The following is a 23,448-nucleotide window of genomic DNA, read 5'->3' as shown; positions in this document are numbered from 1 at the left end:
ATATTCCGACAATCTTGGTGCCTCCCTAGCCCCAAGCGGCCTGTCGAAACCATTTTTTCTCATCAAACCTCGGCTATTGGGCCCTCGATCACTTCTTTTTTCGTTCCTTATAGGGTGACTCCCGTACCTGTTTCCCCTTCGATCTGCATTGTATGGTTGATATTGGTCTCAGATCGATCTTGTTTCATGATCGACGACTCTCTTAAACCTGTCGTCGACTCTAACGGGATAAACGGACCCAAAAGGGGCTCCGAGTTGGTCATCCTCGACTCTGATGTTTTACTGGTACCTGTTGTGAACGTCGGCCCAAATTACCATCGGATATTCTACTATATTTTGTTTTAGCTGCTGCGAAGCCAAGGAAATTTGGGGGTTAAGTCCTTGAGTGAATGCCTAAACGGCCCAATCATCCGCAAACGGAGGCAGATCAATCCGTTCCATTTGAACCTTGACACGAACTCCATGAGCATCTCGTTGTCTCTTTGCTTAACCTTGAAAATGTCATATTTCCTGGTCTCGACCTTGATGGCCCCGGCATGAGCCTTCACAAAGGCATTTGCAAGCATAGCAAACAAATCAATAGAATTTGACGGTAAGTTGTGATACCATATCATTGCTCATTTTGATAGAGTTTCCCCAAACTTCTTTAGCAACACCAACTCGATTTCATCATCTTCCAAGTCGTTCCCCTTGATGGCACATGTATAGGAGGTCACATGCTCGTTTGGATACGTGGTTCTGTTGTACTTGGGAATATCGGGCATACGAAACCTCTTCGGGATCGGCTTCGGTGCAGCGCTCGTAGGGAAAGTCTTTTGGATAAACTTCTTGGAATCAGGTCCTTTTATTATCGGGGGTGCTATTGGGATTTGATCGACCCTGGAGTTATATGTCTCCACCTTTTTGTCGTTGGCCTCAATTTTCTTCTCACCTGATTCTACTCGTTTCGTCAATGCTTCAAGTATTTTCATTATCTCGGGGTTGGCCCCGGGCTCAACTTCACCCGACCTCTCGGTGGTTTGCTCGTTTCTTCGGGTGTTCTCCTGGGACCATTCGGGATCAACCCTACCAGGAGGGTGGCCTTGATTCTGTAGCTGTACTATCACCGCATATTGAGCCTGCAGCATTTCAAAGATTAGCCGCAGGCTTACCCCATCACCTTCGTCTTCGGGCGTTTCTCGAACTGTTGGTCGAGGGCCTCCACGAACGTTGTTTTCGGGGCCAGTTGGCAGGTGGGCGTCGATAGCAACCTGTGAATTAGCGTCGATTGGATCGGCAGTCGGGACTCTGTTGGGATCATTAGGGGGCACCTCATTGCTAGGCATAAGGTTGTTGTTTTCATCATGATGGCCAGACTCAGCCTCAACGTTCAAGTGAGTAGACTGAGAATTTGACATTTTTAAGCTGACCTGAAATTGAAACCTTAAAAAACAAGCGTAAAATAGAGTGTTATGGAAATTTGTATCAAACCACCACTATTATCCTTAGCCCCATGGTGGGGCGCCAAACTGTTTACCCTTAAAATGGATAACAATTGAATTTATACGCGGTTTTAAGGATATGTGGATTGACTCAACACAAATAATCAAGAATAGTAGATAAATGAGTTAAAGACACAATGAATAATCAAACCAGTCATAACGTTATGACCTAGCTTGAACTTGGATTGGGCAATAGTCTCTGTCCTCGGTTGGGTCCTGGGTTCGAAGCCAATCAAGAACAAAGAACAAAAGTAAAGTAAAGACTTTGCAGTAGCTAGAAAGCATAGAAATAAGTTTGTATTGTCTTGGTATGCGTGTTACAATATGTCTCATCAAAGAATAAATCTTCCCCTTTATATAGTAGGAGATTTTCACCCCTAGTACAAGTCTAATTACTGATCCGTTACTGACATCGGGTGAGATTCGCGCTGTGACATCTGATTGAGCACGGATATCATGGCCCCCTATTAGTCGTGTGCAACCGTTTGCCATATTTTTCGAGGTCTGGGAGCTCGTTCCGGGTTCAAGGAGAGTTTCCTTATCAGGTCTGATGGCGAGCATTCCATTCGGTCCTAGCTGCAAAGAGTTCCCGGCTTCGGTTTCGACCTCATATGCTCTTACTCTGTTTGATACACCGAGAAATCGGGGTGTGTGTTACCCTCGGTTTCACCCATATACAAAGATAATAGGAAGGCGTGAATTTTCTTACAAATATTAAAGACCTTCTTAATTATTTTTTTCTTCTTTTTCTTTTTTCTTTTACTAAAACAACGAAATTACTAAAATTAATTGTAATTTCCATTTAGAAAGAAAGATCTTAGTTTACTCTGTGCCTTAGGACTTCCTAAATTTGTCAATTAAGGAAAGATTCTATAACCAAAATTTTTGTTGAGTTTAAATTCCTAAATATTAAAGGAATAATTTAATACGGTTTTGTCCAATGTAAAACTTATTTTTAAAAGGTAATAAAGGCGAACGACATTTCACTTAGGGTATTCGTGCTTTTAATATAGTATAGATAATTAACTTCAATGTCTATGTGTTTTAGGAGCTTTCCAGTTTTGTGTGCGCGCCTGTATATATGTATGTACATGTATAAAAGATGTCTAGTCTACTATAATATTTTTAAATAGGTGATTTCTTCTCATTTATCTAAGTATTGGTGGGTAGAGTTTACGCAATTCGTGTTCTAGTAGGAATTAGATGGAATAGTCGGACACCACCAGTCATAAAAAAACATTTTTGATAAAATCGTAGTCTTAATGGAGAGGACTCGCCCCATGAGGTTCGGGGTTCAAGAAACAAGGGGGAAAAATGAGTAAAAGCTGTTGTTGGTCCATTGGTATGTTTGAGTTTGTTACCATAAATATTGGTCATCTTAATAAGGATTTGCTTTTAAGAAAACCTAGAATATATGCTTCAGCAAGAATGACACAAATTGCTGGTATGGACTATTAGAGTTGTGAAGTATATGTGGATACGAACCATACTAATATTTTCAGTGCACTGAACTACTTGAACCGCTTTGAAATAAGTATCCTTTCTTTATGTTATTTGGGCTGCCCCGAGATTCTAAACTATAATTTTCTTGTTGCTTTAGATAATTCAAATAATATGCACCACAACCTAAATCAACACCTTCATGTTCTACTTCAATTCCCAGAATACGTGAATAATTTTTAGTGCTAGTACTACCAACTGTTTTCTTACTCTTACTCTGACTACCAGTACCGGACTGGGAACACAATTATTTTTTAACTTTTTTTAACTTATCCATTATACAAATTAAAATAATACAAATTTAAAAATTAAGATACAAGAATAATAAAAATAAATATGCAATAATTAAATTACTAAATAAAAGTAAAAAATGGAACGAATGTACCAAACTATCGGAGAAAAATAGAAACAAGGTAACCATAAATTGATGAATTGAATACTTAAAACTAGAATGTACTTGCTCTTGTTAATTGCAACTTCGCCCAAAATAATTAAAATAAAAGGTTGATAGCAATTTAAGTGAGAGAGAAAGAAAGAATTAGAGAGATAATAAGTAGAAATTATATGAAAAAAGAAGGATAATGAGTATTTATAGGTGAAATTAGGGCCAAAATATAATTTTATAAACTTATGGATTAAAATTTTAAGGGGAAGAGGGTGTGGGGTGTTTGAGGATTGGGAGACCATTTTGGCCGTTTATAGCCGTTGGCCAATGGCTATAAAGTGCCAGAAATTAAAATAAATAAATAAAAGAGAGAAAATTTTGTCACAGAGCTGGTCCGAGCTAGTGCCATGGTGGGCCGAGACCCGAGTTCGTATCTAGGCCGGTCAACTGGGCCCGGTTCCTTGGTTGGCCCAACCCTCAATCTAGTCTCCCCTAGTCCAGCCCACCTCGGTCTAGTCGGGCTGTTCAAATACATGTTTTTATCGGGGCGGATCGGTTCGGTCTCGGGCTGACCCGGTCCAAATGTCACCCTTAGACTCCGCCTCCATGCTTTTATGTTATTTTACACGTACTCCTTTTGTTATTAAAAGAATTATTAGTGTTGTCATCTTGGGACTAGATGTTGGAAGAAAAAAAAGTATTCAATATTGATATGTTGATAGAGCACATAATAAAAAATTTAGTAGTCGTTTGGTTCGTAAGACAAGGGTAAACAATTATGAGATAAAGTATATTTTGTCTCACCTTTGATTGAACTTCTGATTCCAAAATTAGCAATTTCTAGATTAGTTATACTATACTCTAATTGTTAGTATTACTTTTTATCATGTTCTAAGTGGGATAATAATCTTGGGAATACTAGCCACGGATATGACACCAAAATGATAAACATGCCCTTCCTAAAGCTCTTCTCCGAAAATTCTTTTAAAAATCAAGGTTAAAATTAGAATAAAGTTTATCCCAACTTATCTAGTACAAAAGCAAATACATGTTTAGTATTATATCTCATATATCTCATTTTTATTCCAATAAACCAAATATGTACCTATAAAATATATCCACTAGATAAGCCCTTCATTATTTAATCTCCTTATTGTAATTCCAGGATTGTAATATGACCAGTATAACGTGTTCACCAACCAAACGACTCCTCAAGGTTTTATGTTTCCTCCTTTACAGTCGAATTGCAGTACAACACCTAAAAGTCCGATTGAATCTGATCTATCCTATAAAACAGCGGGCCTGTTTGAAAGGTAACACGGCATTCTCTAACCAGATACGAGTAGGAACATTGAAAAAAATGGAAATCTTCTTCACTCCCCTCCCCCCCCAAAAAAAAAAACTTCCAATCTATTTATATTCTCATAAAGATCACCTTGAATGAGACTCATATCATTACCACCCCAAAGGTGAAAAGAGGGAAACAAAGTAAACAAATCTGCATGCATTGGAGAAATCCACTTGCAACACCTTCATGGGCTTCGTTCAATGGGCTTCGTATGAACGACCAAAGTAATCTGAGAAACAAATAAGCTGAGATTTTGGGGGGAAATAATACTCCACCAGAGTTGCATTTTTGGAATGTCTAACTCATACAACACTCATCAACGAACTGCTATTTGACGATACATATCCTTCAACACTACCAACTGGAAAATGGAGAGCTATATCTTTTTCAAATGTAACACAATTATGTGATGATTGGATGTTCTTGCAGCTACAGCTTCTTCATTGGAACTCGAATCTGCTGGAACTCCCGTCTGTACTCTAATCAAGGGCTAACCAATTGACAGCCTTCAGAATATTTTTATGCAAGGAAGTCCTTGTTAGAATTCCACCCTGGGGCCTTCGCAACAACACTATCAGCTAAAATGCCGTTGCCTTTTTCAGCATTTAGTAGAGGATCAGATTCCATTTCCTTCACCTTCAATTACAGACATCAGCTAGAATTGGTTAGCATACTGTAGAATACTTATCAAAAAGAGAACACACGATATAGTAGTGACCCTAGTATCATAGATTGTGCTTCCCTGTTGTCTATGCTGAAATAACACCAAGGATTATGAGAAATACTAAAGAAGGTAGGTAGAACACCTGAGATAGCTGGGATGCAGCCCCTGTAGACTTCTGCTGGCTCTCAACAGAACAATAAGAGTATACAACCATTCCAACCACGGCAATGAAGATGCCCAGAATGTTTCGCCAACTGAAGGGGTCACGAAGGAGAACATACCCAAAAGCCAAAACTAGACATGTTTTCAGATGTCCAAGGACCTGATAGATAACTGGAGATGTCTTGCCAATTACAAGAAAAGTGCTAAAGTTCACAGAAACTGATATTAGACAGGATAGGACAATGAAGGCCTGCCATCAAATTAAAAGCAATGTTATGCAAATACTAGCTTAAACGAATAAAACCAATTTTGATCCTTACCAGCACGTTTGGTGTATATTTGAAAGCAAACACATTTTGATTTGTCAAAAGACCATCTAGAAATGGTCCTACAATAAACAATGTTAATGCTTGATAGGGACAAGACTGATATAGGAGCTGGGTTGAAGAAACCTTGAATTTCTTCTGGATAGTATTGGTCATCTGAGAAGACAGGTTAAGGATTTGAAGCAAGAGAAGTTAATAGTCGAGAGCTATATGAGCAATAACATTTTCAGAACATACATAAAAGAAACTTCCTACGGAAAAATTTTAATCTTGTCCCCTTACAAAAAATTGTCTAGGCTGCTAAGGGATAAGGATCTGTGGGGAGTGGGTTTGGGGGTTACAGTGATAGAAACTGAAAAGAACTGACTGGCACTTCAGCTGAGGACACAATCTGAGCAATGCAAGTTGTCACAATTGCAAGTAGAGACAAAACGGAACCGAGGAAATTAAGCTGCAGATCAGTCACTGTTGCAATGCTAACCCCTAGGAGAAGAATACCAAGTGCAATCTGGATATTCCTACTGTAAATCATAGAGACTAGTTACTATATTGCAGAAAAGTAAAATTTCTTGGGTGCAAACTAAAGTGTGAGATGTTTAAAAAGCGAAGCAAAAGTCTAAAGATACATATTATTAGAGCATGGACCACAAACATGAGACCAGAAGATGTCCAGAGGTCATTCCGATTGACCCCTGAAAGTTCATGTAAACAGACTGACAGCTCATGGTGCACCCTGATACTCAAATTGAGTGAAACAAACTTCTTTTGATTAGAGGGACCCATTAAAAAAGTAAGTTGACTGGATTGCTGAACCAGTGCACCTGAATAAGATTTTAATAACTAGGCAAATATAGATCAACCAAGAAAGTGTACGCTCGACCAAGAGTTCTGTTCACGTTGAAAAGTAAACTTTTGAACATTGCATAAAAAATAGGATGCAAAAATTTGATATTGGTGAAATCACAGATTTAACAAAATTAGCAGGCAATGTTCAGAACAGGCTGAATAAAGAAAAAGACAACTCTCTGCGGCGAAGTTTAACAAGCTTACTGCTCGTGATCACAGATTCACAAGTACATATGACATCGGCTTCTGCTCTCCCTTAACCCTTTAGCATGCGGGTGAACTAGCACTCAAGATCTTTGAATTGTGCTAAAGACTTTTACATAAGTGCTAAAATTTCATTGACTAAGGTGATGTATCCAACATTTTTTTAACTGCGTGCATTCTGCTTTAATTCTGACTCCATTCAGGAAAATTGACTAAGATATCATTGTAATTGGCAAAAAAAAAACACAAAAATAGCTGAGTGTTGTGTGTAATACACCTTATATGAGTATTACCTATACACTGCCTGTTATTCTCTGTAACTGGAGACCTGCTGTCTGCTTCTGTAACTGGCAAAGCACAAAGACATTTTTTATTCTCATAAGACGCATCTAAAGATCAGGATCAAAAAAGAGAATTTCTACCTCCATCTCCTGCTTGACATCTAAGTGCAGATTGAGTGTCCTGATTTTTATTGGAACTGTCCTGATTTTTATCTGAACCGTCCTTATCCCCCTTCAATACAGTGGATATCTCTACAGATGAAGATGTTTCTTCTGCACGTTCAGAATAGTTAAACAATCTTGTCCTGTCCGCTTCTGGAGTTTTTTCTTTTGGTTCCTCACAGTCACTACACTTATTGACAGAACCTGATCCATCCAATGACTTCTCCTTTCCTGAAGACAAACCCTTGCACCGGCCAGAAACTTCAGTTTTTGGGTCAACTTGCCTGCTATCAAATGCCTGCATATCAACACCTTTATCTCCACCACTCAGGAAATCAGGTCTCATACCTACATCTCTTACAACATTTCCTGTAACTGTGCCCCGGGAACCAAGAACATGCAATGAATCCTCAGACCCACAGCCCTTCTTGGGGTCCTGAAACAAGTTCTGGTAGGCGCACCTGGGGCTACCTAGTTCAAAAATCATTGGTTCAGACATAAAACATGAGGAAGCATATTCACATGTGGATACATGTTTTTTGGACCCTGAAGTTTGGAAGAAAGATCTGGATCTTGAATTTGGCTCTCCTGGATCATGTCTAGCCTCCCTCAATCCATCATTGTTCAGGCCTGACCTCTTCTCATAGAAAGCAGGATGGTAATGAGCTGCCTTTGCACTTGATTGGTTCGGTGGCCATGATAACTTCGTTGGCTCATCCATTTCTTTCCCTTGCTGAATATCATTCCGGTTGCAGTTTCTTCCCTTAGCAAATAACTTCTCACACAACTTGGTCTCCTTGCTCCAATCGGATATATCCTGGCTTCTCCTTTTATTATTTGAGTTCATCTTTTGTTGTCTGTCCAAGTCACCCACCACTGGATGAGAAAGAAAAAAAAAACTGATTATATTGCTCAAGTCAATAAGGCAATAAGTACAAACGACATTGACCTGCAGTGGACGAAGATGATTCTTCGCTGAAGAGAAGTCAGTATGTCCAAGAGAATAAACTGGATCAGTTCATTAGCAATTGAAAGGCTCAGAAGAGAGACCAGTAAACTGAAAGAACTTCAAATGGCAACCTCAATAAACTCGAATTGTCCCTTGCATCTTCATTTGCGAACCGCGTCCCCTCAGCATGATCTATATAATCCATAAAATGAGGATTTGTACATCCCATGGAAAACCTGCCAGCCAGAAATAAAAGAGTTTTAACCAACCAAAGAACCCCCCTCACACATCTACAGAAAAATGTGCTTACCATTCTCCATCTGAGACACTGAAATCTCTGATAATCTCTGGTTTGAAGTGCTTGGAATAGGGAGTAGGTGAATCTGTTTGAGTGAGATTAACACGTGATAACCACAGAAAATGCGACATATTGGACCAAGCTATACTCTCAGTATTGTCCAGATAACAATTCAATAACACTCCATTTTAGTTCCCCATATTGAACAGTTCTTCATAGTTTTCAAACTTGACCTTCTAATCAAAACTCGAGAAGCAAAACAATTAAATGATCATAGTGTACAGCTTTTTAAAGAGCATCTCCTATAGCAGAAGTGTAAAGCACCTATTATGTTGAATTCTGATTTGGCTCTCATGCTGATCCTGCAAGGACAAGACACGCTCAGTATAGAACAAAAAATACCGTCAAATTAGGAATTGAAGTACCATATCAGAAACCTTTGCTTCTGATGATACAAGTCGTCAGCATAACTGCCTTGCTTCCTATAATTTCTGGCACTAAAAGAATTGGATGAACCCCCATAATAACAGTCCTCAAAGTTGAATTCTTGCATCCCACAACTTTGGTTATTCCAAAAATCAGTGGAACTAGCATCAAAATGATATAAGTAGCTCCTGTGTGGTGAACCACAATCTTCATGAAAGCTTTCGGGGAGTGGGAAGCTGGAATTTGCTGGATGCAACATAAAAGACGGTGTAGATATGCTACTTGTTAAACGAATCAAAAACTTAGAAGATGTGGAAGTGCAAAAAAGTTTGAAAATTTTAAGCAACTTCAAAAGCACTTCTCCAATTTTGAACTTTGTGCTACAAGTATTAATTCTGCATGCCTCTCTTGGCAGAAACATGATTAGTATTCGTGAACTGTCAAATATAATGCAGGAAATTCAAGTTTTCGAAAGATATATGTATGAAAACATAAACGTCTGGACAAGTTACCATGTTGTTAATGTGATGTTCATTTTAGCTTGCAAAATTCTTGGAATTGTTTTTGTCCAATAGTTCAAAGAGATTTTTTCCTAAAACTGAGTTTGCAAACTTCAAAGCAAGCGCCACTAAGGAATTTCAAAGTTAAATTATACATTTTTTCCAGTAAAAATGAAGAGCGATTTACCCTAATAAGAAAGATACTCAAGAAACCAACTCAACTCCACTTTGGAGATGTTAACATAGAAGCCAGAAAAGATGAGGAGAAGACATTAAGGACCCTACCATTCCAAATTGTGTTTGAACTCTCCTTGCTTTTGCCGAAGATTTCTTCATTCTCAAAAGTGTACAGACCAGTGAAATTGTTATCACTAGAGGAGAACCATTTGGTATCTAGTAACTCCTGTTCCGTGCTGCCACGTAAATCTGCTGTTCCCCTGGAGCAAGAGGATCTGTTTAAAGGACTCGTACAAAAAGGTAGTTCTACGTCCACCATCATGCTATCCTGTAGTGCGTCCACGCAACCAATTAGGGCTGGTATAACGGAAGGACATCTGCATTGTCAGAAGCCCAGAACACTGCTACAAATAACCAACTGTTTTTTTTTTGTTTTTTTGTTTTTCTTTTCATACGGTGAGGGGTTTATTTTTTTAAAAAAGCATGCCTATATCGAAAAGATGATGGAATGGAATAGAATAAAGGTATTTCCTCATTTTCAAGATCAAGAGCATAAAATCGCTGTACATATCAAGTGAAGCAATAAACACGGAATCTGTAGAATTTAAGATACAGCTGAGGCATGCCCACCATTTAAAAACTAGACATACTGAAACTAAAAGGAAACATAAAGTTGTTGGAAGCCTGGAACTTGGTTTACTCAATCATCCGTAAAGCCTACACCCGTTTGATACCATAAGGTATAGTAGAGGAAGAGGGTGTGTTTGGTGTGGCATAATTATTATGAAATCTTGAAAACTATTTCCTAAATCATTTTTATGTGTTTGGTTGGATATGAAGATACGTGAGATATGATAGTGATAGAAAGTGGAGATAGGGCATGGGTGCGATGTTTCAAAACAGGTAAATATGATGGTTACATATTGGTTTAAGCATGAGATCTGGAGTAAGAGTTTATATAATTGTAGACAAATAGGCATATGCTCATAAAAGCCAAATTCCTGCTTTTTCATCAAGAAAACATTTATCCTAACTACACACCAGACAAAAAGTGAAGCTAGAAAGAAATACAGCAGTAAGCTTACAATTATGGGAAATGAAGTAATAGAAGCACTAAGATTTCTACAGGTAATGGTCCAGCATCCCATGGAAAGGAGAGACTAATAAAGGTAGAAAGTGATAAACTCAGAGAGGAAGTGCTAGTCATAAAACATGCAGCAAGCTAGCAACCCTAACTGAATGAAAATAGCATCAGGAAGTGCTCTCACCAATTCACGTAAAATGCCATTTGTCCCTCTGTTAAGGTAGTCAAATGAAAGAGCTTTTCTCCTAGCCCTTGGGGGTGAGGACCTACCACATGATAAGGGTCTGCAGTCATGCAACATAAAGCAGCATTTAGCAGGAGCAACTTCAAAGATTTCCATGCAACTCTGTGTGGTGATAGCGATAAAGCATAAAATGTGACCATGAATCAGCTTATTGAAGCATGAAGAACTAGACTATTAAGTATGCCAATTTAAGGTCCTATGTAAGATTGACTTTTCCATTGAAAGTTGGTGCATCCAAATACTGCAACCTGAGAATCAATCAGGTGTCTGGTACTTGCAAAGGATCCTCTCTAGTATTCCAAAATGTAATATAAACATGAGGTGTGCATGCATTGATTGAACATATATCTATGGCTTTGATTTTAAAATACATAACCCTTAAGCACACTGTGCATCCCATAGAGGGACTCAGAGCACTTTCCAGTGGCTAGATTACCTCAGCTTACCAAGTGAGCATTATCAAGGATTTGGGTGGTTATCTGTGACTGTATTACTTATTTGCTTATCTGGAAATACTTAAGAACCTCTACTGGAATTTGGAGTTCCTTCTTGCTGGATGCAACATTACTGTAAACTACATCCATAACATTAATGCCTCATCCTCTGTTTACGAAAGCTTTATGTTAGTGGCAAAGAGGACTTAGTTCAAGCATACAATTTTATCATCTATGATGATCTCCTCAAAACCTGGGAAATGTAATGCATGGCTGTCCAAATGTGCAGATGTTGTTTTCAGTCAATAAAACTGGTAGAGGCAGCTTTCACGGCCGGTTTTAAATTTGAAACCTATCCATAATCTTGACTTCCAAAAGTAGTCCTAACTACTACTTATTCAGGAGGAAGCCATTTATCCCTTTTTGGCTGTCATAAAATCTCGTAAAGATGGCATTTGCAAAATTATCATTCATGTTCTATTATTCTTGATGCATAAAGTACAATTACCTGCGAGGTACCTGCGGTGAATGGAATGGTGTAGACATTTCAACTTTACCTAAACCTAGCAGACAAAAAGGCATTTCATCAAATATCCATTCTAAAAGAACTGAAGGCACGTATAAAGAAAGATAGTTCTTCACTCCTTTTCCCCGCAAACTAGAAATGATCCCTATAAAGAGCATAAAGTAGAAAGCAAAATGAAGAAATAATGATAGGAGTAGCGGACAATGATATATGAACAATTTTAAGCTATGGGTAACTTATTAAACATGGACAAGGAACTAAACAAGGAGGAAAAATATGTAACAAATAATTTCAGTATATAGATATATATAAAAGAATAAGGCTTATTTGATTTTTAAGATGATTTTTTTTTTTTTGAATAATAATTCATATGGTCATGCTATATGGATAAGATCACGTAATTGAAAATATTATAATAGATAAAACTAAAATAAAAACATAGGCAATTGACATAGTTCTAAAAAATAAATAAAAATATAAAAATATAATTTAAATTCTTATATAGTAACCTCAAATCCTCAATGAAAAATTAAAAGTCAAACTTTCATATTAAACATTAAAGGGGAAGGAGAATTTAATTTAATCACTTATTGAAAGTAATACTAAAATAATAATTATAACAATTATTATTAGATTTATGACATATAATATAAAAAAATCTGTTTAAACTTTGAACTTTTTTTTTTTTAAACCCCTCCCAAATTAGAAGGATCTATAGTGTTTCCACGCTTCCCCTCCAGCGTGACTCGAACCCAGGACCTAATGGTCGTGGTTGGAGGTGCTTTTAACAACTGAGCAAGCCTCACTTGAACTAATTGAGCATCACCCATTTAAAAAATAATATAACAATAGTTGTACTATAGATAAATACTAAATGGCAAAAAAATTAAAATAGTATAGAACAAAAACTAATATTCATAGAACAAAAACTAATGACCCTTGATAGGAGGATGTGGAGGTTGAGAATTAGGGTAGAAGGTGAGTAGGTAGTCGAGCATTTCCCTGTGTCTTCCTTGGTTCAATAGTATTAGTGTAGTTTGGTATCCCTTTTATTCTTAGTTTGCTACTACCACATAAGTTGAAAAATAATAAAAATATTTTCAGAGTAAGAAAATATACATCTCTGTTATATTAAAAGAAAAATAGTGACAAAATATTAACCCAATTGACAAGTTAATAAAAAGTTACAATAGTAAATGTATAGTACTAAGTACTTTCTAATTTAATAAAGAATAAAACATGGAACAAATAATTTATTTGATTACGATATAATGTGTATCCTTTAAATTTATATGAAATTTCTTATATTTCTGCACACTGTATTAAAAAATAAAATAGCAACTAAAATTTATCGAATCAATATGATATATTAGTTTATAATTTCATAAAATTAACATTCTTTAAAATTATCTGTGCATCGTGCGGGTTCTAACACTGTATCCATCATAAAAGAACTGAAGGCAAGGCACGTATAAAGAAAGATAGTTCTTCACTCCTTTTCCCTGCAAACTAGAAATGATCCCTATAAAGAGCATAAAGTAGAAAGCAAAATGAAGAAATAATTGCTACTCTATGATATTTGTAAAATGATTCCTATAAAGAGCATAAAGTAGAAAGGAAAGTGAAAGAAGTTAATTGACCTTTTCTTCCTGTTTGTGGTAAGCTATCAGTCTCTCAAAAGAAAATAAATGTAATTGATTCGTGGTCAACCATTGAATGTACCTTCAATCGAAAATGCAACATGACCTTCATGAGTTGAACTTTCCAACTCGCAGCTCAGTCCATCATCACCAAGTATATCAATGATAGATAGCTCTGCAGAATTAGATGCGATGACAGTTTAGTATACAGGAATCATTTTTTCAGCTCTGACATTTCAAACCAGAGAATTCTCTTAGGAAGTGCTTTTTGGAGTACGCCATTAAATTTGCAGCTGATAAACTTCTATCACGTATAGTCAAAAGGATACCTTGATTTAATATTTTGAATTTGTACTTTCAAGTTCCAACTCTATTAACAAATTGAAATTGAAAAGGAAGTGTCTCCAATCAGAATGTTTTTACCCTATTGCTTAATATATTATGACAAGCCATTTCAGCAAGTTTTCTCTGTACAGGTTATTACTACAAGCTTACAGGCAAACACCTCTATACAATATTCATTTATAGTACTCACGCATGCCTGTAGAGCTCGTCAGTGGATTTAGTTTGTAATCAGTGTTGTACAAAGCTTTCGCATGACATCCAGGTGCTCCAACTGATGTACTGAGCAACATCAATGATTAATTGAACTCTTTTCAACAAAAATGATTATTTCCGAGACATTACAACCAAACATGTGAAATACTAAAAGAATGCAATTCATGGAGATTCTAGGCATCCAAACAAGTTGCTAGCATCTAAGTCAGGCATGAACTCGAAGCTTCTCTATCTGCACTTGTTTAGCAGCCTTTCATTCAAAATAATTTACTCAAGCAAGATTCCTTAAGGAGTTCTTTTCTTTTAAATATTTATGCAATCTAACAAGGATAAACCTATGAGAATTTTTATGTTTATGCAATTCAATATGGATAATCCACTCAACGTAAGCATACTTACTTCTTTGGGCAGGCAGCATAATCTTGGGAGCTTGGTGAAGTTCCTATTAGGACAATGGATCACATTACGTCCGAATGACAAGAAAAAACAATTATACTCCTCAGCAAACTAGCTTTTGCCAGAATGCAAGTATAGTAGTATAGTACCTTCCTTATGTTGAAGAGAGCCAACAGAGATGACTTCATTGGTTTGAATCACCGAAGAACGCTGTAGCATCTGATTGTGTGGAGTAAAGGCATTTCCCTCATAACTATGCCTTGCTTACATAGTGATGCAAAAGAACATTAGGCCACAAAAGGGGGATTATGAATCACCGTGCAGTTGAAGTGAAAAGGTATGACTCATCACATAAGGAAAATAGACAAAATGCAATTTAACATGTTCACATTGCACAATCAAATTTTGTGTCAAACCCATATTGCAATCTCTAATTGATAAAACATGTATATTAGGTTGTTTGATATCACTGAAAGACTTAGAAATGGTAGTAAAGACACTCATGAAAGAAGAATTCTAACAGTACCTGATAGCAATTAATTGCTCAAAGACATTAAATGCTAATGAAGCTGCATACTTTTGCAACTAGTTCAGAGTTTACTTTGAGTTTTGAAGAAAGTGAAAATGCACATCATTCATTTTGATTTTCACAGATTTTAGGGATTTTAACTCCAAAGGCTGAACAGATTGAGATACAAACTTCTTTGAGAAGTAAGATGTCTCACGTAATATCTCTGTATCATTCCAAGTTTACCGGATGCCCCAAAAGGGACAATCGCTTACATAATATCTCTGAGCTACCTCGTAAGAAGAAACATGAACAAGCATCAAATGCTATTGCCAATCACCCTAAAACACACATAAGGATTTTTAATATGCTTAAAGTTTTTGGAGAGATAAAAAATTGAGGTCAATGTACCTGAGTGGACATTTGACTTATGTTCCCCAGAATCTGTAGATAAGTTTAGTAAACTCCGAATATCCAGTGAACGACTACTCTTTTCTTGCTGATTACATCGGATTTTCTCCTCAAAGAAGCTCTCTCTTGCATCTTTTTTCTGCTGCTCTTGCCGTTTTCTTTGCTCAAAGTATTGTTGTTGCCTATAAGATAGACCAACTACATCTTAGTCTAAATCCCTGTATATTGAGTTAGACAACATTCTCTATGAATCTTTACCAGTGTTGATGTTGAGGAAAGCTAAAACTATAATCAGATCAAATAAAGACAGTTGTGTGATGTTCCAATACCTTTTCTGTGTTGACCTTCTTGACTAATGTTTTTCCATCCCGCGAAATAATAACACAAATCAATAGAGAAAGCATCAGTATGAGAACATTTCCCAAAGCAATAAGATTAACTTACTGAGAATGATGGAAACAAATCAAACTTGCAAAAGAACAAGCTGATACCCTTCAAGGAAAGATGAATATTTCTTTTCTTATATCTTTTTCCTTTTTAATTTTGGGGGCTGGTTTGAGTTGAACATTATCACAATAAATCTGCAAACTGGCTTGTAAACCATTAAACTCACGTAAAGAAAGTGTAAGAGGTTTTCTTTTTCGAAAGAAGAGTTCTGCCAGGACTAAATGGATTAACGATATTTTAATTTTTTTAAGAGTATGTTTGAGATCCCAATCTTTAAAGGGTAATCTTCATCTTTCAATAATACATTATATAACTCCTCATTTGAACTGTACTAACCACACTTTTACGTTAAAATCCATTACCAACTCCAGAGACATGCACTACTAAAGATCAACTAACAAACCACACTAATGAGCATTGAGCTGCAGTTCTACCTAACAGCAATTTGCTCAATTGTGCTTCAAAGTACCCCATGAAAGAAACAATTTATTTCCGGAAAAGAAAAAAGAAAGAAACAATTTATTTTCCAAATTCAGAAATATGCAGGTATATCTACAGGATAATAAGTTATTTCCTTTGACACTTACAGTATCGACTTTCCTCCTTGACCCACCCATCCATTGTAACATTGTGGCAGAAATCTTCCTTGCAGCCTCCACTAAATCGTGAAGAGATAATTACACAAGGACCGGAGGGGGAAAAAAGGAACAGAAGGAAATGAAAAACAAGTATCACCTAAGTGAAATAATCTCTCAGGTAGGTCAAAATCATATGAGTTTTACAGGCTAGTAATAATAAGTTAAAATATACAATGGCTAATGTCTGCCTCCAAAATTTAACATGCTAGATGATTATAAAGTGGAGAAAATGTCATAAATATTCTTCTATTATTACTTACTTAATGATGAGTTTCACTATAAGTATTAATCAGAAACTCGAAAACAGATATAATAATCTTATCGACACATACAAGAAAGCTAATGAAATTACAAACTTTTGATGTACTCCTATAAAAAGATCACTCAATACCTAGCCAATGACACATGGAAACTAGATTGCCTCCACAAAATGCCATAGCATCATTCAAATCACACATAATCCAAGTTTTACCAAAAGACATGCTCACCTACTGCAAACCAGCAACTGTTCTAAGATACCATTCAAATAGAAGATGCATATCGAATTTTGTTGTCAAGCCCATAATTATCCCATTTGGAACAAATCAGGACAATTTGAAGTAACAGAGATGGACTTTACCAGTATTATTAACTCAATCCTAGATAATTCCAAGTGAAACAAAAATAACAGTAAACAAATTTCAAGTTCAAAGGAGTGATTACTCGGTTTACAAATTAATTGAGGATAAGCACTTAAATGACTAATAGAAAACGAAATCTGACGTACTAATGCAGTTATGAATCAAAATGAAGGGAAAATATGTGGTTGTTACCTCTCAACAGCGATTTCTGAGAGATATTTGCACAGATATGCAGATCAATGCCTTGAGGATTTTGCCGTTAGTGGCAAGCTTTGCAGTTGTCGTAATGGACCTTCTGAAGAATGAAAAAAGGAGATTCATAGGCCTTTCGTTCCTTAGCAATACGTTTCAAACTCAAGCCTGTAAATTTTCCAAAAGGAAAATGCATCAATATCCAAATTCCGGTATTTTATGGACAGAAATGTACTGAGACTCCGTGTGTCGAAAGAGAGAAATGACGAACGGCGTTGATTCCAGAACTGATCTGGAAAATACGAAGAGAGATTTATATATATTTATGCTGAACAAGAGCGTACGTATTAGGTGTGGATCGTCGGTCGCCGTGAATTCTTTCACCGAAATCTATGGATTTCAATATCGAGATCGCCGATTAGATATTTACTGTTGCTAGTCGGTGGTCGGCGTGCTACACTTGTGAATTGTGAGACTGATGAGAAACGCGGGAGAGAAGGAAACTTTTGAATTTGTTTGTAACCTTCTTCTATTTAATTTTCCCTGTTTCGGACCCGTTTGCCTTTCTGGATTCTGACCCGTTAAATTCATAAGTTGATACTTGAATCTTGATACCCCTTTTGCCCCCCACCATACCCAATAACCAGGGCGCAAATTTCCCTGGGAAGATTTCTGGACTCGCTAGTAGTTGTACTAAAAAACTACGCTACCCCTGTAAGTTTGTAACTACGTACCACTAACCATCATTACATCGCAAAAAAAGAAAGTGTTGTATCCACTTCCCATTGCAAAAATTAGAGAGTCCATTTTACCAATTAAATGATGTCGTGACATCCAATTAAATGATGTCGTCACAGATAACTACTTATATTTGGCTCATAGTGTTTGGTCAAGTTGTAAAAATTAACATATTTTTTTTAAAAGTATTTTTCAAAAAAATATCAAATTATAAGTAAGGACATGAAAATATTTACTTAATACTTAATATTATATAAATAGATAAATAATCATAAAAATTTATTATTAAAGTAAATAATTTAAAAAAAATATTTTATTTAAGTAAACGATGAAAATAAAATTTAAAAGTACTTTATTCTTTTAAGATGATTTAAATATATCAAAAAATTATTCAACAAATATGAAAGTTCACCCCAAAAGTCATTATATATTACTTATAATATTTAAACTAAATAAGATTATTTTGGTATATACAATATTTTGCTCTGAATATTCTTGGTAAGAAAATTCAAAATTGCTTCTGTTTTTGCTTTTGGGAAGAAGTTACTTCTTTTTGCTTCACAAAATTATTTCTGCTTCTAGCCAAAATCACTTTTTCTCCCCTAAAAAGCATGGCCTAACACCTAGATGAGAAAAGTACTTTTTTTTAGAAAAAATACTTTTTTGACCCCGGAAGAAGATTGGCCAAACAGGTTATTAGTCTTGCTTATGAATATAAGGTTTTGTATTTCAATATTTGATTTGTTCATACTTCTATGAATTATATGTTATTCTAATTATATGGAGTACGAAAGTATGTAAATAAGCATCAGATTATCTTTCTTCTACTATCAAGGGTTGTGAGGGAAAGAATATATCACTTTACCCATAATCAGAGTCTCGAGTTCGAGCCATGGATAAAAATCTTAATAGATAGTACTTTCTTCTTGTAATAAGCCTTACGCAATGCGAATTCAAATTAGTCAAAACCAAATATTGTAAGTATCGAACACTAGAGATGGAAAACGAAAAAATTATATTTCTTCTTTAGATTTTGATGTGGCATCATGGTGAGCAGAACATCTTTTTACTTAATTTTAGTTAAGTAACAAAAGCTTAAGAAATAATCTTGTATAAGTAAAATCTGGCCTTGACACACGGCTAGTTTACACGGCGACACGATGATGATTAGGATAAGTATCCGCCCGAAGATAGGAATGAAGCAGGGAATGAATAAGCAGCAGAAATTCGCCCTCGCATGAAATATTTTTGACCTATAGCTCTTTTCCGAGGAGATGGAAGCAATGCCCCGGAGAAGAACTACGAGGATAGCCCGGGTCCATTAATGAAGTTGTACTCCAAAGTCTTGCATGGTTTTCAACCGTCTTCAAAATATTCGGAATCCACTCGTATCCACTCACTACTAGAAATACAGACTTTTTCCACAAAAGAATCGGTGGGAAATCTGTGTGAAATTTTAATATTTCCACGACATTCCCAGGGAAAATGCTCGGTGGAAAAATGGCTGGTGAAAAAATAATTTCACACGACATTCGTGGGTAATTCCCAGCAAGTTTCCCACTGAGGGTTTGGTGGAGTCACCTAGTGTAATTTCCCACGAACGTCGTGGGAAAAGTAAGAAAATAAAATAATTTAATTTTCTTAAGTTTTTCACCAAATCCGTGGGAAGTATTAAAAATAATTTGGATATTTTTTTTCCCATAGAAGTAGTGAAAAATATTCATAACCTCGAAATAAACATATGAACATTCCCACGAAAATCAGTAGGAAATATTAAAATTCTGGAAAAAAATGCACAAAATTTCCACGGAGTCAGTGGGAAATCTGAAAAATATTTTCATGGCCAAATCTGTTTTTAGAACTACACCACCTGCCAAACAGAAAGTATAACCAACAATACAAGACTAAATACAATTAAGCATTCAAATACCAAATTCAACATGCAATCCAATTTATTTCATAAACAACAACTAATCAATCCATTTCATAATTAATCCAACTAATCAAAAAGTAGAACAAAAACTCAAAAAATCCAACATTCAATATTCAACATCCAAGTATCATCCAAGACAAGCTAATAAAAGAAACTACTCCTTAATTATCATCATATGCTGGAGAACGGGGCACAAGAAATGCACCAGATGCTAAGAGGGAGTTTATCTGAGACTTGAGACTTTTAACATCACTAGTGACAAGTCTTAATGCATCGTCCTTGTGCCTCATTTCTTCCTCCCTTCGCCTTCCCTCTTCCTCTCTTCGCATATCTTTTTCCTCCCTCCGCTTTGCCTCTTCTTTCCTTGCAGCCCTTTCTTGAAGATACAACTCAGTAATCTTCGCTACCTTCCTATTCAATTCCTCAAACTCATCCAGATAAATCGAGCAATGTGAGCAAGAATAAAAACCAGACAATCCAGAAGTACGACGACCGAGACTAAACTCTGATCCAAGGCCGTAGACTCTCCCCTTATGCACGCCACCAGCTGCCTTAATCCACATGTCCATGATCTCCTCTTGGGATAGTTGGATTGGCCTACCTTGATCATCAATCAGCTGACTTTGAATGAACTCCTCCGAGCTTCATTTGAAAGTATCCTATAAAAAAATTACAATTATTATAAAAGTAAACTTTATTAAAGAAAATTTATGCAAGTATCTTTATTTCTCAAACTTTAAAGTGAAACACACGGAAAGATAATGTATAGACAATGTATCAGTACTTCTAATGGGGAAAAATTACTACATGATCTCTTTTGTAAAAATCAATACCCATAAGCTACTAGCTACTAGTTCTCTAGTACTTCTAATGGGGAAACAATAAGATGAATTCCAGCATTTATATTTGAGTTTGTTTATATTTCTTCACTATGACTGGTCTTTGGTAGTGAAATAGCGCACTTCTAGTGCTCTGTCTGTTATTGACGTACTTGTATTCCAAGTTCAGTCTCAATTGCCATAACTAAGTGTGTTTCTCCAATATATATATGCCACAATAGCCAAAGCTAGTGCTAGCTTGAACAAGATTCTTACTTTACCTTTTAAAAAGCTTAGTCCTCGCTACGTGCTAGGCTAAAAAAGGATTCAGCTTGCAACAAATCAACTTAAGTTCACATGTTCTCAATATTAAGAATCTCATTGATTACTTCAAAATACAAATAAGACAAAGGGCACTAAGTAAAATATTGGATCACATACTGCTTTTGTCAAGAGGAGGACCACACAATCATAAGTTGCACATGTTGAAGGGAATATTGCTCAACCAAAAAAGAGATTGTTCTTTGGTTGCGGTTGGTGGCACTTTTATAAAGATGGAGAACTTCTGATATCCATAAATTTCACAATGCACGCTCGCAAAAAGGGCCACATTAAAAAGAATAAGGAGCATACACAGGGATTCCTTTAACTCTTCACTGTCTAGAATAATAAAATAAAAAGTAAATGGATGTTTTTACATACAATTTCATAGCACATAACAGTCAGGCACAGAATATTTCAATCGGGTCAAGTAAAAATATAGTAATGTTAAGGCTGACTTACCAAAGAGCATTCAAGAGATTAACTCACAGTGCATAGAAGCTTTGTTTTCCATTTCAATTTCAATATTCTGATGCATATAAGTTTAGTATTGCTCAACAATATTCCGATACAAATGGAGAGAGTAACACGAACAGGAAACTAGCAAGGTCATTATGTAATTTCACCAAAAGGGTGGTTCAGTAATTGGAAAAATGTTTCATTGGAGTTATCATTAGCAGTGGAGAAAGACAGAGAATGGCAAAACCAACCATTAAAACTCCCTACAGCTCTCAGCATTCACCACAGCCTCAGACTTAAAACTAATGAGACTTTCACAGTTTTTGGAGCTCTTTGCATTTTGAAAAGCTCATTAATAAGCTACCAACAAATAAGCTAGTTTAAAATAAAGCTCATTAATCTTACACGGGTTGTCTCAGCGCGCTGCTCAACCCAAGTCATTTTTGTTCCATCCTTCAACTTCTTCATGTGGGTTTCCTCAAATACCTCATCATGAGTAACTAGTCTTCCTTTAGCCTTTTTCTGAAAAATAAATAATATCTTAAAAATGGTAACTAAAGTAGTTATAAATCAAGAAAAATATAATAAAGACATTACCAATCTTCTTCTATGAGCCGCCATACTAATTGAACCGCCCGTGTGCACTGAGCCACCTGAGCGCTCTTTTTCATTCTGGTTGGATTTTTTAATTTTTCATGAGCACCCCTTTGAACCAAAACAATGAAGTAAATCCAATCTTTTCAATCAATTTTTCCGGTTGGATTCTCTTCTTCTGCTATGCCTCACTAACAGTGGCACACACACACACATTGTAAAAATCCAATCTTTTCAATCAAGATTCAACAAAAATGGCTTCTCAAGTACCTAAATCTTCAAAACCTTCAAAACCCCCCAAACCCTATATCTGCCATTTCAGATGCATATAACACTTCTGAAATCCAATGTCATTTTGTAAAATGAAAATTTTGAATGGACAGATATAGTCCAACCATAAGAAAATACAAACGAAACTCAAAATCTAAAAAGAAGCAAAATCTAGAAGTTCAATAAAAATCAATTTCTTTCAATAAATTCATCTAACACCTAGTATACAGATAGGTTACCTAAGGAGTTAACAAACCCAATTCCTGACCAACAAATTCTTGCATGCTGAAGAATTGGAGTGAAGCGGACTCAAGCTTCAGGTGACAGTGGCGGAACCCGAAATCTGGGAAAGGGGAAAGGAGAGAGAGAAAGAGAGATTGACTTACCGATGTTGTCCCTGAAGTCTTCGAGTTATAATTCCAACACCAATCTCACCGAAATTGCTGCTAGAGTTATCAAAGAATTCAACGCTGAAGATAAAACAAATTCCGAATTTTTCTTCAATGATAATAATGAGACATTAAGTTGTGCACAGATTTTGAATGAGAAAGCTGAACTGGATAAGGATGAGAACGGTGATGATGATTTTGAGTTTGCTTTTATTAATATAGAATCTGAAGTTTCACCTATTTCTGCTGATGAAATCTTCTATAAAGGTCACGTTTAATTTTCAACACAGATGTGGGAAATGGGAGAATGGGAGAAGTGGCTGACCTAATTAGAAGGTGGGAAATTCTTCTTCCAAGAAAATAAAAAATATACTAATATTTACTTTCCCAGAGAATGTGTGGGAATATTAAAAATATTGCATATACTTTCTTTGGTTTGCCACTGTTTTCCCTGGGAACTTCTTTTTAATTTTATGTAATTAATTTTTAATTATTTTCCCACTGACATAGGTAGGAAAC

General features: G+C 36.1%; 1 protein-coding gene and 1 long non-coding RNA gene across 9 annotated transcripts; both read right to left on the bottom strand.

The window, feature by feature from the left end:
• Positions 1 to 5,606: 5,606 nt before the first annotated feature.
• Positions 5,607 to 18,194, bottom strand: LOC107816516 (uncharacterized). Of its 7 annotated transcripts, none has more exons than XM_075232775.1 (21): positions 17,752 to 18,194; positions 17,408 to 17,575; positions 16,545 to 16,615; positions 15,840 to 15,862; positions 15,511 to 15,692; positions 14,741 to 14,854; positions 14,595 to 14,637; positions 14,173 to 14,261; positions 13,720 to 13,812; positions 11,980 to 12,034; positions 10,978 to 11,077; positions 9,818 to 10,037; positions 9,044 to 9,278; positions 8,931 to 8,968; positions 8,619 to 8,691; positions 8,440 to 8,544; positions 8,309 to 8,334; positions 7,339 to 8,235; positions 7,210 to 7,263; positions 5,861 to 6,022; positions 5,607 to 5,790 (listed from the first exon to the last, which is right to left on the bottom strand). In XM_075232775.1, the coding sequence occupies exons 3-21, from the start codon at positions 16,584 to 16,586 to the stop codon at positions 5,744 to 5,746; spliced, it is 2,598 nt and encodes an 865-aa protein (XP_075088876.1). In that variant the 5' UTR covers positions 16,587 to 16,615; positions 17,408 to 17,575; positions 17,752 to 18,194; the 3' UTR covers positions 5,607 to 5,743. The 7 variants fall into 7 exon arrangements, with proteins under 7 accessions (XP_075088876.1, XP_075088886.1, XP_075088877.1 ...); XM_075232785.1 differs by having other exon boundaries at positions 14,741 to 14,850; XM_075232776.1 differs by lacking the exon at positions 5,861 to 6,022.
• Positions 18,195 to 20,079: 1,885 nt separating this feature from the next.
• Positions 20,080 to 23,303, bottom strand: LOC107816517 (uncharacterized). Of its 2 annotated transcripts, XR_001654980.2 has the most exons (4): positions 22,927 to 23,236; positions 22,274 to 22,461; positions 22,082 to 22,198; positions 20,080 to 20,737 (listed from the first exon to the last, which is right to left on the bottom strand). It is a non-coding gene; the product is annotated as an uncharacterized LOC107816517 (long non-coding RNA). The 2 variants fall into 2 exon arrangements; XR_001654979.2 differs by having other exon boundaries at positions 22,274 to 23,303.
• Between the last annotated feature and the right edge of the window lie 145 nt (positions 23,304 to 23,448).

Source organism: Nicotiana tabacum, chromosome 2 (assembly GCF_000715075.1).
Source record: "Nicotiana tabacum cultivar K326 chromosome 2, ASM71507v2, whole genome shotgun sequence".
NCBI classification, from domain to species: Eukaryota; Viridiplantae; Streptophyta; class Magnoliopsida; order Solanales; family Solanaceae; genus Nicotiana; species Nicotiana tabacum.
This window is presented reverse-complemented; position numbering and strand designations above follow the sequence as displayed.